Below are 14,913 nucleotides of genomic sequence, written 5' to 3' on the forward strand. Positions count from 1 at the left end.
AACATGACGATTTTGCTACATACTATTCTTATTTATGTACCAGCATGCAAAATTTGAGCCTCCTACATGGTTTAGTTCTTGCGCTGTGGGCTTGTGAACTTTGACAAAAAAAAGAGGCCGACCAAAATCGACACCCCCCCTCCCCCTGTAAAACTGGCTGTATCTTGGAAAGTATTGATCTTACATAAGAGTAATTTTACAGTGTGTCTCCTGGGTAACATAGGTACACCTGGTCATTTTTTCAGAATTTTTTGAGACCTAAGTGCGTGGGCCCTGGTTCAATTGACGTGGAATGACCCCAAAACTAGTAGCAGGACAGATTTTACACTTTGCTTTAGGCGTTTTTCGGAAGCAGACAACTCAATTTCATAAAATGTCACCAATTCCAAAAACTCCTGAGCCACAGAAGTCATGATTAACGCAACACCAAAACACATTCAAAAAAGGCTGCTACAAGACTACAAAACTAAAATCGAAACAAAGTGATCAAAATTCCCCAAAAATGACCACAAAACTTACATATGACAAAACCACAAGCATGGCAACAATTTACCAACTACACCCCTTTAAAAAAAAAAAGTGTTCAAAATGTCCATTATTTAAACCATTTTAAGTAAGAAAAATACATTAAAACATTTTTTAAAGTATAGATGATAATTCATGCGATAGAGGGTTATTCTTAATACTCTTATGATGTTACTGTTTCTGCACTACAATGGTACTGTTACCACACTGCACAAACAAACGTGTGAAACGTGAAACGTCATCAAACGTGTGAAACCAACAGTAAGGACAGTTCAAGTGTGGCCAGATGGAGCTGACTTGGCAATATCTTGAATTTCCCCTTGGGGATCAATAAAGTATCTAAGTATCTATCTATCTATCTATCTATCTATCTAATAAATATCGAAATTTATGTAGCCTACAAACACCTGTCTGTTCTACTCATTTCGACTGGCTGTTCAAAACTGCTCAAAAAATCCAAATTCTTTGACATATAGCAACTTTTTTTTTTTTTTTTTGAGTAATTCAGTTACTAACTCAGTTACTTTTTGGAACAAGTAGTGAGTAACTATAACTAATTACTTTTTTTAAAGTAACGTTCCCAACACTGGTGGCAAGGCATCCTGGCCATCACAGATTACAAAACTACTAACTCCCCTGTCACCGACACCTCCTTGCCTGATGAGCTGAACCACTTCTATGGCCGCTTTGATAGGGACAACAAGGAGGTGGCCATCAAGGCCCCTCACACTCTCCACCACCAATGTGTGTGCGGCACTGAGCAGGACTAATGCACGTAAGGTTGCTGGTCCTGATGTTATCCCGCGTACTCAGGGCCTGTGCTGTGCAGCTGACTGACTTTTGGACTAGGGCTGCTCGATTATGGATTCATTAGCCTTAATTCACAACCCCAGAAAAATATCACTAATAGGCTATAATAAAGAAAATAAGGAAAACAAGTGAAGTTAAATAAGTTGTATAACTCTCTGCCACGGAATTCTAAAATACTGTACCCCTTACTGCCAGACAAACATTCTAAATCCAAAACAAATCTTCTGGATATTGTCAATCTCTGTATAACTTGTTTTACACCATTTTTGATAGCTGCAGTCAAATAACAAAGGATGTAACACCACTGCCTTTCTTTAGGGCTCCCAAAAACCTTGTGTATTTCATTGGAGTCATTACAAACAGCATTTACACCAATACAATTTGTAATTGGTACTAATGAATAATCACCTCAAAAATACACACAATAGATAATATCCATAGGAAAATATGAATAGTATTACATACTCAAAATATGCACACATCTCATAGACCTAAAGTCTTAACTTCAACTTAGCCTATTCATAACAGCACATATTGCATTACATACTGTGGTGTGTGACATATTCAGGCATTTCGGATTAAATCCAGTGACATGTTCGCTGATTATCTGACAAAAATGTCCTTTTGTCATGTTGGTAGGCTTGCCTATATCACTGCTTGTATCTGCACTAGTTGGCTCTCTGTCGCAGTATATTAGCAGCTTTTCTCTTTCTACTCCCCTACAAGTTTTCATTAAATATTTCTTGACTCTCTGCTTCAGCTGCCACAGCAGCGCTGGCTGAAAACACTGGTTGATAGCTGGATAGTAAATCACGCTGGTCGGAGTGTTTAGTTTCCCCACATGTTTTCTAAGTTTACAACTTTAAACGAGAGAGGCTTCTCCCGTGGGTCTTACAAAATACGTTTCATAATCCTTTGGGATTGAAGGAGCAAGCAATCAGTGTTAATGATCTAATGGTAGCTTTCGCGTTTGCCTAATGTTAACCTTGTGCACTAGTAGAAGCTAATAGACAAACTGTATCATGCTGATTTCAAAAACCAAGTGGGTTTATAACGTTAGATTAGCCATCTTGCCATAAATTCTCAGAGTAATATGGTCGCCTTGATTGACAGTGATAATAACAAACTTAGCACACTACACATTAGGGGCAGCCGTGGCCTACTGGTTAGGGAATCGAACTTGTAACCGGAGGGTTGCCGGTTCGAACCCCGACCCAGTAGGTACGGCTGAAGTACCGAGTGTGTTTCACTAATTCATGGATTGGGATTAATGCAGAGACCAAATTTCCCTCACGGGATCAAAAGAGCATATACTTATACTTATACATGCAACAAAAACTGCTTGAGTGCGCAGAGGGGAGGGGCGTGTCGAGTGCGGGGCTTAAAGAAGCAGCGTGAATCAGTGCGCTGTATGAGTTAAAGTATGTAATTCCAAAAACCCTATTTCTTAACGGAATGTGGCAAAATAATCTTTTTGTGATCGTTTGAAGCCAAAATCGAGATTGAAATTGAAATTTGATTAATTGCACAGCCAGTGTTTCCCATACATTACTTATATACTTATTAATTATATACTTATATTATTACTCATACTTATTTGTGGCGGCCCACCACAATATCATCATTGACCACCACACAATGATTTTGACCACCATACAATGATTGACCACCACACAATGATTAAATCTGGTTAGCATCATAACCACGCTGTGCTAATTTGTTAAAAACTGTTGTATTCAAGTTAATTCTGCAAACCAACCACCACAAATGGCATTCAATTCTGTGGGAAACACTGACAGCCCTAGTTTGGACTGACATATTTAATCTGTCACTAGCCCAGGCAGCTGTCCCCGCGTGCTTTAAAACCACCTCCATCATGCCGTGTCAACCTAATGAACTCTAGCTCTGCATCCCGGTGACAACCAAACAACTAAGCCCCATAACCCCCCTTGATGCCTCCTTACCTGCGTCTGTTGAGGTGTCCACAACCATGGCAACCTTGACATGGACAACAAGGAGGCGGACATCCCAAGCCAACCCCCTCCCCCCACCCCCCTGGACAATTGCACTACCCTATCCCACCCATAGTGTTGTATTTATTTACAAATGTACATACTGTAATTACACTTATACATAGCCATATTCTATTGCTCTTCCTGCTATTCATCCTGCAGCTGGACATTCTGTACATGTCTATATTTTTCATACTGAATATCAAGAATATCCATATTTATTCTGTTTTCTTATATTCTCTTATAAGGTAACTGCTAATACACTGCACATATTTATATTTAATTTATATTACTCCACCTTCTGTACATCAACTGTATACTGCTGTCTACACTGCACTATATTTCTTGACCTGTCTACTGTGTACTTTGCACTTCTGGTTAGACGCAAACTGCATTTCGTTGTCCTTGTACTTTGTATAATGACAATAAAGTTGAATCTAATCTAAACAACAAAGTAAGGAAAATGCTGGAAGCCAGAACCAAAGTCTCCCCTGAAGGCAAGGGCTGATGTGCTTTTAAAGGGCCAGCTCCGCCCACTTGCAACAAGTCTCACCTGTACACAATTAAAGAACAAAACATACTGCCCAGCAGGCACACAATGAAAGGTGGGAAACAGCACCACCAAAGGTACTGGAGGGACGTAACAGTCTGCTTGCCTGCACGTGTATGTGTTACGGCTGGCAGTTACGACAGCTGTAGATGTTAGATTTTGTTTGGTTGTTCATGCGTGTGTCTTTGTGTGTGAAGACACACGCACACATATACACACACAGTAGACATGCAGGCATACGCACACACACAGGTATGCACACACACACACACACACACAAGCAGGCACACACACATCCACACACACACACACACACACACATAACCCCCCTGTGTGTCTATGTTTGCTTATGAGTGTGTGTCGGGGGGGTAAATGGGGGGGGGGGGGGGGGGGGGGTTATGTGTGTGTGCATGTGTGTATTTCTATAAGTGTGTGTGTGTGGATGTGTGTGTGCCTGCGTGCATGTGCTTGTGCTTGTGTGTGTGTGTGTGTGTGTGTGCATACCTGTGTGTGTGCATGTGCGTGTGTGCGTGCGTATGCCTGCATGTCTACTGTGTGTGTATGTGTGTGCGTGTGTCTTCACACACAAAGACACACGCATGAACAACCAAACAAAATCTAACATCTACTGCTGTCGTAACTGCCAGCAAAAACGCAGAAAGAGCCAATTGTGTTGATCACAGCAATATTCACAATGTGCTCGGTTTCAACATTGAAATCAGCTACCAAAATTGCGCTAAAAAGCAGTAAGATCTGGCACTGGCCGTGGCGCAACTGGCTGGGGCACCTGCAACGTTCACCACCGACCCGGGTTCAATTCCCGCCCCGTGGTCCTTTCCGGATCCCACCGCGATTCTCTCTCCTACTCACTTCCTGTCATTCTCCACTATCCTATCTGATTAAATGCATAAAAGGCCAAAAAAACATACTTTAAATTTTTTTTTTTAAAAAGCAGTAAGATCTATAAGCTCGGATAGTGGTTCCATGACCCAACAGCTGACTGTCCTGAAAATAACCATCGGAACGTCTGGACAAATTTGAACAATACAATCGTCCACTCTGATCAGGACTGGATGTGCTTTCAAGCACAGGAGAGAGAATTTAGAAAAACCTTGGACGTTAAATTAATCAATGACAGACAAACCATACGATTCACTGGAAGTAATGTGCGCCATTGGATTAAACTCAATACCATCTTAAGCGGAGTATACTACAGGCATGGAGCGTACACAGCAACTCACAGAGATGGAAAGCCGCTTGGAGTACCCTTGTTAAAGTACACCGCAAGAATCCTATGGAAATTTCCCCTCTGCAGTGCACTACCACCGACACCTGACCCAGAGACGCTCACCGAATGGATAGACCAACAGCAAGGAACCATCCAGCCTGCGCTCAGCAGAGCGACAATGCCTAGCAGTGCGAGAGCCCACAGCAGTAAGTGAAAACGAACTAGCTTATCTCTGGGAACACCGTACAAACAAAGCAATAGACATCATCCTAAATCATAGCACCTATCTAGAGCCCCCTCCTACAATAACCAATGTGGACAAAGTCTATGAATACTACACAGCAAAATGCCAGTTAGGGGTGACGCACCAGCAGACAAGCAGCCCACCATGGTGTGCCACCCTTGACCTAGAAAACCCGAACAGTCACCCCATAACATCTGACTTCACCACAGAGGAGATTGGCAAGGTCCTTAACAGCCTCCCGAACAAAAAGGCATGTGGTGCAGACGGTGTGACTTATGAAGTGCTTAAAGCAACAAAACAGTTTTCATTACGCAGATTTTTAATGTCTGCTTAGTCAATTGTAAAATTCACGAGTCTTGGAAGGGAGCTATCATCTATAGGATTACCAAGAAGAATGACATCCCAGAGGTCCGATCCACCTGGAGGAATATATCACTGCTCCCCACCATAAACAAGGTTTGAAGTGCATTCATGAAGTGCATTTTAAACGGCATTTTACTCTGGCTTGTGGATTTCGGAACACTGTCACCTAACCAAAAGGCATACATAGAGAGGCAAGAAATGAATGAGCACGTAATTTGTCTGAAGACTGCCATTGATGACTTTAAACATGAGTCTTCCCGCTTTTATGCAGTGTTCCTTGACTTTCGTGACGCTTTTGGTTCTCTGCCTCACTGCGTAATGTTGCATTCCCTAGAGGATATACATCTGCCGGAACAATACATTCAGATTGTAAAGAATGTGTATGAACAATCTTTTCTACAAGTGATATGCGGACATCAGTTAACAAAACCCATACAATTTGAGGTTGGGATTAAAACGGTATGCCCCTGGAGCGCTGTGAATTTCATAGTGGCTCTAAAACATTGGCTGAAATGGCTATGCCTCTTCGCCCCGCCCGGCAGTACATCCGAACCCTGTCCAGGCCTTTCCTGATGACGTCCTCCTCACATCAAGAGAAGAGAACATAATTACCAACATGCTGTCAAACACGATCGCTTCCTGCAATGGTCTGGGCTTGAGATTAAGAACAGCAAATGTGCAGTGTTCTACGAACGGCGCAGCGGAGGCAACAGGTGGTATAGGGCCAAATATGTTCTCTTCAAAGTGATTGTATGCACATCCCACCTCACTGAGGCCAGGTGCAGGACAAAAAAGGCTTATCAAGGAAAGAGGAGTAGTTGTCCGCACACTGCAATCTCCCAGAAGAACTACATTTATTGAGTTAAAAACATAACGCAACATTTCGACCCACCAGGGTCTTCATCAGGCCATTGAATGGATTTATATAGCCACCAGAATAAGTCACCTATTGCATAGTAGATAACGACGACCTGACTGTGTGAGCAACGGCCCGGGGCTCATTGCTATTGGACATAAGCAAATGTAAGATCCCCCTTGCCCCTCGTGGAGAATCAGGTTTCCTGGGTTTCAGAAAGAAACCCAGTGGGAAGCTGGACACCAGGACCACAGGATTTGGAGTGCGGTCAGATTGCCCTGATCTGAACGATCTGTGTAGCAGCAATACTTTTAGCAAAACTTTATGTAGGCCTACTTGAAGTACTAAAAACATAGAAACTTACAATGTGATGCTCACACAGAGGGGGCACAGAGTTAGATTGACCAAATTTTAGGTCAGATTTTTGGTCACACATATGAATAAGTCACACCCTGGATCCCTATAATCTTTTTTAAAGTGGGATGCGCTGTGAATATAAAAGGGCTGGGGATTGCTACAGAGGTGATATGTTACTATCATGATATCTGGGCCATAATACAATATAATTGCAATTTTTAACTACCATAATCTAGAGTCTCCAGCGATCTTGGCATGGTAAAACTGTGTTATATTGTCAACTGCTAAACAATGACTCATACTTACTCTCCAACTTATACTAGACTAAAAAAAATAAATAAGGCTATGCGCCATATTGTGGACTTCAGACACATTATAATCAGAGTATGTAAAGGTTCCTGAATGAGTGTGCCTTTCCAGTAGGGATACAACAATAGTGTGCCCACAGTTTGGTATACATACGTGTATCACGGCTTTGGGGCCAAGATAACGGTACGGTTTTGGTATTTTAATACAGTATCAGTGGAGAGAGCTGGGGTGTCTAGTCAATCTATTTTACATTTCTCTCACTGTGATGTTTCATAGAATTCAAAAGTTATGTTGCTGCTGATTGGTGTTACTGATGTAGGCTAAAGCACAAAAAACTTAACCTGACTCTCGCCAGATGAATTTCGTTCCGCTTAGCTCTGCCTAGCTTCACTCACATCCATCTGGGACCTCTTCCGTTGAGAGTGATTTCAGCACGAGATTGTATGGTAGAGCCAATCAGGACGCAGGGCGGGAGTTTCATAGATGTGACATAGCGTAGAAGCGACTGTGAGACTGTTATCAGCGTCACAGGTTGGCTTCGATGTGAGTGGTTGAAGTAGCACGTCAATAGATGACGGACAAGTGGCTTATCCAATCATATGCAAGCATTTTTTTATTAGGCCCAGCCTTCTGAAGCAACACTTCAATGGATTGATCTCAGATGGATGAGTGGAGCTAGGTGGAACGAAATTCATCTGGCGAGAGTCAGGTTACAAAAAACTGCCTTGGTAAGAAATTTGCTGTGTAGCCTGAAAAAAATTGCTTTGCCTTGCTTTTCCTAAATGTGTATGGAGGGGACATGATATTATTGAATACACAATGTGCCAATGTGCTGATAGGCTGCAGAGGTGTCAGGACCCATGCACTGGTTTTCTGGAGGTGTTTCGTGGATGTCTACCTTGCTTGCAGTTTGCGGCGCAATTAGAAACTTTTGCAAATTATTCACGGGTTCACGTCTGCGTATTGAACCATAGGCGCCGTATTGTTCGGTTCAATACCATGTCAGTGGGATGCACTATTCACTAGGGATGTCCCGATCCGATATTTGGATCGGATCGGCCGCCGATATTAGCAAAAAATGCATATCAATATGGGATCGGCCTGCACGGGAAAATCCCGATCCAGTTTGTTTTCAAAACTCCGGTACGTGTTTTCCAGCGCACCGATGTAGGTAATCCATTCCAGTTTTTTTCAGCTTTTCTCCCCAAATCCGGTCCGCGTTTTTCAGCACACCTAGCGACCTCTCCAGCATCCCACTTGTTTGTGCATGTCCCACTAAGAATTTAAAGTTATCGAGCAAACATTTCATGTCACAGTTGAATTAATATAGTCTAATGTTAACCGCGAGTGTCCGTGAGACCCTCTTACATTATTAAGGCTCTTATGCATGTTGCTGGTGACAGCTTTGCCTGTCTAACGAATGTTATCTCCGCAATTTAAGATTGTTTGTGTAATGTATAGGCACAGCACGCACTTTAATTTCCCTATTTTTACAATCGGCTAGCCTAACAAACGCATTTCATTTCAAAAAGCAACCTGGTCAATCGCTAACAAGTGCATCTAGGCCTACAACTCTACACATCCAAAAGGGTAGAAGCTTCCAGTAGGCATAACTTTTTTATGTTGCAACTTTTTTATGTTAAGTCATAACTTTTTTTACCGTTTAGTCTGTGCATCGGCGCAGCCTACGACGATGTGAATTAGTGACAGCTGTTGTTGCGGTAAACTTAAGCTCCTGTCTCTAAATAGTGTAGATAGGCCTACTTGCTATGTTGCTTGATTTTCTGTAATAAATGCAGCCTGTAGCCTAGGTTACTTCAGCAAACCCAGACCAGTTGTGGCATCAGTTTCGCAGTGAGAGGCTTTTTAGTGCAGTCTCACTTACAGTATCATTGATGAGCACAGGAGCAGGCTGACACCTGAGCATGTTGAAATGATCACCTTTGTGAAGAAGAATCTCCCCATCATGCTCAGACTGCAGCCAGGGCAAACAGGTGAAATTGAAGGGAGTATGAAGATGGAGCAGTAAAGTGTGGAGGAGATAGCAATACTGTACAAGGCGTGACAGTTATTTGGGTTGTTATAGCCAATTCAGTGTGTGTGTGGTAATTTGACTATTTTCTACTCAGGTTTTGTGTGTGTTGCTGTTATATATAATTTTATATTTTTTACAATATTGTTTACACTGATGGCTTTTTTAAGCCTTGGTTTACACTCTTGAGCAGAGCACTGATGCCAATTCAGTTTGTGTGGTTAATTGACTATTTATTATTTTGCGTTTATTTAACCCTGTTAAGAATAAACAGGTCAGCTTCTCATTACCAACCATTGTGGATTATTCAAACTAACCTAATTAAGTTGGCTAGTTGTTCTTAAGAGTAAAACCCTTTTCAACATGAGTATAACAACAAAATAAGTAAATATCTTTAATCGTTAATACATACTTGGATCGGCCGGTATCGGTATCGGCCGATGCTAAAAGCTACAATATCGGTATCGGATCGGAAGTGCAAAAAGCTAGATCGGGACATCCCTACTATTCACATTTCAATTCAACTCTTAAAGTGATAATTGTCATAACCTCAAGAACCATCCCCATCTGACAAATGAAAATAAAGACTGGATGGGAACCTGAAGAACCATCCCCATCTGACAAATGAAAATAAAGACTGGATGGGAACCTCAAGAACCATCCCCATCTGACAAATGAAAATAACGACTGGATGGGAACCTCAAGAACCATCCCCATCTGACAAATGAAAATAACGACTGGATGGGAACCTCAAGAACCATCCCCAACACTACTGACAAATGAAAATAACAACTGAATGGGAGTTTAAAACATCTGGACCCTCTCTCAGGAACCAGGGCACTTGCAAATAAGCTTTATTATTACCAAATTCACATTATTTTTTCAATTCACACATTTTTGCCCAAGTTTTTATATGCAAGCAGGAGCTCTACACTAAACAAACCTCCCTGATGCCTTCAGAAATGTGCAAGTGACAGTTCCTTGTAACATTGCCTCCATGCCAGCATGCAAGTCCAATGTGAGACTTGTCAGTTACAATGACATGTCAGTAATTATTCATTAAATTATCTATGCAACACCTTAGTTTACAGTTCACTACTTTCACTTTCAGTTTTATTGAATGGAATGTGTTACACTTAAGCAAGCAATTATTACCCATTTTGTGAGGTTTTGTTTAGCTCAAAACATAATTTCCATTGTCTTCCTGATTATATGGAAGACATGCATACTGCATGATTTTAATTTCAACATTATTAAAAGTCGGTAGGCCTATTCAGAGGCAGGTTCTATGCTTAACTATACTTATTTTGCTTAGCTGCATTCATGAACTGGTGGTCTATTACAGGACAGCTGTAAACACAGCAGGAAAGTCATGAAGTAAAACATTGTCTGTCTATCTTTTGGTTAACTCACTTCCAATCCCCTCATGTCCTACACTAGCTGTCCACTTCTAAATCCCATCCTGTCCTACACTAGCTGTCCACTTTTAAACCCCTCCTGTTCTACAAGCATCCATAGGCTAATGGGCCACCTTGTGTAGAAGTATCATCATAAATAATACTATCCCTGTAGCTCATTTAACTCTTCTCCCGTTCCAAAAGATCATATTGTTATTGCCTACACATTTTATTTGATAATGTGTTGAATGACGGATGAGTGATGGCACTACAGCTGCCGTATGTAAACATTGCATATTGAGATACGTCCTACTGTACATGTGTCTTGCATCTAGTCACAGCATAAACAAATGCGGAATACATTGATGGACCTAGTAGCTCACTCAGAATAACTGTCCTATAAAAAAAAAAACATGCGTTTAGACTGGTTTAGGTATGTGGACAGGCGTTAACACTGAATCCCTGAATGTGCTGAATATCGACATTACATGACAATTGACGTTAATGAGATAGCCTATAGGCTAATGTGTTTTTTTTCCTCAGCTGAGACTTGTTCAGAATAATGTTGATTATCATTCGTCAACATAACAGACTATGTGATAATGTTTGCGTAGACTACTGTCAACCGTGGCAAAACCCATCAATCAGGTGCAACATGACACCTACAGGAAACCTGACTACGAGATGTGTCTCGCTTACTTTTGTGGTATTGTGGCTATAGTGTGCTACACGTGTTCGACTTTCTACTTGGATAAAGAAGAGCAGAGTAGATCAGTTTAGGTGCATAGGCTTCAGTACAGTGCGTCCTCGCCGCTTGCGCAAGAACTGTTGGCGAATTCCCATCAAAACAGGAAGCTCGGGAGCCGCGAGTCATATTAGCAAGCAACCAACCGTTAGCTCTTAATCCCACAATACGAATAAATGATTGGGGAAAAAACTGCTTATTCACATGGAAAATATGCATGCGACGGTACCTGTTTCCCTCTGTAGAATAAGCGCTGCTGCTCCGGGTTAACATCGAAAATCTCCCGAATTTTCAGTCTCAAAGACTCTATTTTTGTGAGTCTGGATAGATCTTCTATGGTTCTGGTTTCCTTTCCATCTATTGTCCGAATTTGAATCCACATAGTTTCGCCGTTTATCAGCAGCTAAGTCTTCTCAGAAATGCTTGTTTACAGCGCCTGCGAGGGCGTGGAGGAAGGTTTGCAAACGGATGGCTTCACAGCTCCATTGCGCGCCGCTCTGCGGGTGCACAAGCTTCTTGCAGTAGACGTTTCACATGGGGTCACGGCGCCAAGCAAATCTCGCGTAATAAAAGCTTAGACAGAACTGTTAAAGACACAGAGCAGTTTTTTTTAACAGCAGGCCTACCACTTCAGATCTGTTTTAAAAAATGACACTACCACAACAAGGTCGGTGAACAACTGTAAAATATTTTTTGATTGCTTAAATGCAAGCTATCAATTCCATCCGTATTTCATGATGTGGATATATAGCCCAGAAATATAAGGAACACTTCATTTCAAATCCACTTTTGTCATCAGAACATTGCCTTTGCCTGCTGCACCCAACAGCAATGGTTGACAATCAAGGCTCTCAGTGGTTGTACGAACTGGTGCTTTTCAATCAATGACAATGCCATGACCCCTAACCAGAGACTTTCTAATGAGGAGACACAAAAAATCCTCCATAGAAATGCATGGGGCTAGTTTGTAACGTTGTCTACACATATCCCACCCCTTCCTCGGCAAAACGTTGTGAATACATTGAGCCAATCATGTGGTGTGATGTGAATACATTGAGGCAATCATATGGTGTGTTGTAAAGACATCGTGTCAATCATGTATTGTGAACTCGCCGCTGGAGCAAGATTGGTCATGAAGCCTTGCGCATGCGCATTTCTGCTGAATAGGATGCCCGATGAGTGCCCAAAAACCGCTGCAATATGGCCGCCGAGTGGAGGTTTAGCGGAGTGGATGGGATTTTTTTTTTTTTGAAAAAATATATCTGGCAGAGCTGGCCGTATGTGTTCAGATAGATATAGATACTTTATTGATCCACAAGGGGAAATTCAAGGTCTCAGTAGCATACAGACATCACACACACATTCACTAACAGCAGAAAAAGGTAATTAAAGTATATAATATAAAAAACACAGCTAAGAAATAAGGACAGTAGAAGATAAAGAATATACTAAAATACAAATTATACTAAATAACACAAAATCTAAATCAAGTCTAAAAACAGTATCCACATGGTGGGTGATTAACCATGAGGCGCTTGCAATGACTGAGGCAGGGACTGAGCCTATGATTCTCTGTGCATAGTAAGGTAAGGTGCTCTGTGTGAGTGAGTGTCATGGTGATGCTGCAAATTAGTTCAAGTCCAACAGTGCAACAGTGCAGAATAAAGTCTAGAGACCAGCATAAAATAAATATGGACATATAAGAGAGTAGGCAAGGTAATATAAAAAAACAACTATAGAAAAACTATATATATATATATATATATATATATATATATATATAGTTTTTCTATAGTTGTTTTTTTATATATATATATATATATATTATATATAACTATATTAAGAAAAGGTATAAGTGTGGCCACAATCCGGCTGTGGGATGGAGGGAGGGGTTATGTGTATATGTGCTAATATAGCACGCAAACAGTGACACAGTAAGACAGTGGTAAAAAGTGGCTAGTGGACAGACAGTAGCCAAAGCAGGCTAATAAACAAACCATGCTATGGTCAGTAACGTCAAAGGGTAAAGTCACATGACTGTAGTCCGTTTATGAGCCGCATTTTCATTTTTTACCTGGGGGGGGGTGCAAATCACAAATGAGTGGTTATGGGCTAGGTCAGTGGTTCTCAACCTTTTTTAGTTGAGAAAAAAAGACTTAAAACAGAGCGCTGTGACTTCAGTGTCTTTGGAACCACGACTCCATCGTTTGAGTTTTGACAGTGATTGACAGGTGATGGCGGGTGGCATGTGACAGGTTGGGTCGAAACATCCTGATATGGGGGGGACTTTAGGATAATGAAATTGAATAGCCTACTGAAATATAAAATTAATTTTATGAACTGATATTTTCCTGACATATTTATTAAATAATTGTTTTTAAAGTATTTTTGCATGGATTCTACTTTTTAAATCTTTTTAAAAAACCCTAAGCTGTTTTTAGGGCATTTTCACTACCTTTATTCATAAGGATTTATTCTGGTCATTGTAAGTGCCACACACACATATTATATAGTTTTTTTTTCAGCAGAATAGGCTATCCAGATCTGCCATCATTTCATGTATTAGTACTTGATTTTATTTAGATTTTAAAGGAACTAAAATATCAAAGTCAAAAAAATAAAAATATATAAAAAGTGTATTATAAAAAATCGTATATTTTGATATGTATCTCACCACAGCAACCTCATAGCTCTATGCATTTCATGTGTGTGTAGGGCAGACTGTCCTGAATCTGGCAATATCATTGCCATGGTGGAGGGATTCTCTGGGGCTGAGCAATTTACAGACATATGTGGTGTGTGCCTTACAGAAATAAATGCCATTTTTTTTTATTTAGTGATTTAATGACCTTTCTGCGCTCCATATTTGTGACACGAACTGAACTGATCTGACCTGACTTGACCCGGGTTTACGTGTTATAGCCTGTGTGTGCCTATGGTGTCTGCAATCATGATTCTCTACAACTTTTTTAGTGCATTGCCATGAACAAAGTAAACAACAAATTTTGCCGAACAAATTGGGATGCAATATGAGCCTTGAATTAGCCTGACGAGCCAGACCCACATTAAAATGTAGGGTCTGGGCACTCACCGTTCGCAGTGCTCAGTCCGAGGGGCGGGATAATCGGTTGTCTTTCAAATTCCCTCTGCACGCAATAGGACAGCGCTAGGAGTCCCATGCGGAGCTAGTTGGCTAGTTCAAACTTTTGCCAACTTAATAAAAGCTTAACTCGTGTCACACTGTTCGCCAACAGCAACATCCATCTTATTTGTTTTCAAGTAGCAGGAAATTCAAGCCAAACCGTTGCAACTCTGCCATCAATCATTATGTTAAGCCCGCCTAACGACTCTATACACGATTTGATTGGCCTGATAGAAGTTTAATTTTTCGAGCTCACAAGCCAACGGAGAGTTGCTAGACTAGCGCTGGCAGCAAATATAATTTGCTGCCGCTAGGGTGCATCTAGATTTCTAGGCTATGCTTT

General features: G+C 41.2%; 1 protein-coding gene across 1 annotated transcript in view; it reads right to left on the reverse strand.

The window, feature by feature from the left end:
• LOC121680977 (E3 ubiquitin-protein ligase UHRF2-like) overlaps nt 1–11,957 on the reverse strand; it is a 159,257-nt gene extending 147,300 nt beyond the window's left edge. The window contains exon 1 of the mRNA XM_042060575.1: nt 11,658–11,957. Coding sequence (XP_041916509.1) covers nt 11,658–11,810 — 153 coding nt within the window. The 5' untranslated portion in view covers nt 11,811–11,957. The remainder of the gene's footprint in view (nt 1–11,657) is intronic.
• Nucleotides 11,958–14,913: the final 2,956 nt, after the last annotated feature.

This window comes from Alosa sapidissima, chromosome 13 (genome assembly GCF_018492685.1).
Source record: "Alosa sapidissima isolate fAloSap1 chromosome 13, fAloSap1.pri, whole genome shotgun sequence".
NCBI classification, from domain to species: domain Eukaryota; kingdom Metazoa; phylum Chordata; class Actinopteri; order Clupeiformes; family Clupeidae; genus Alosa; species Alosa sapidissima.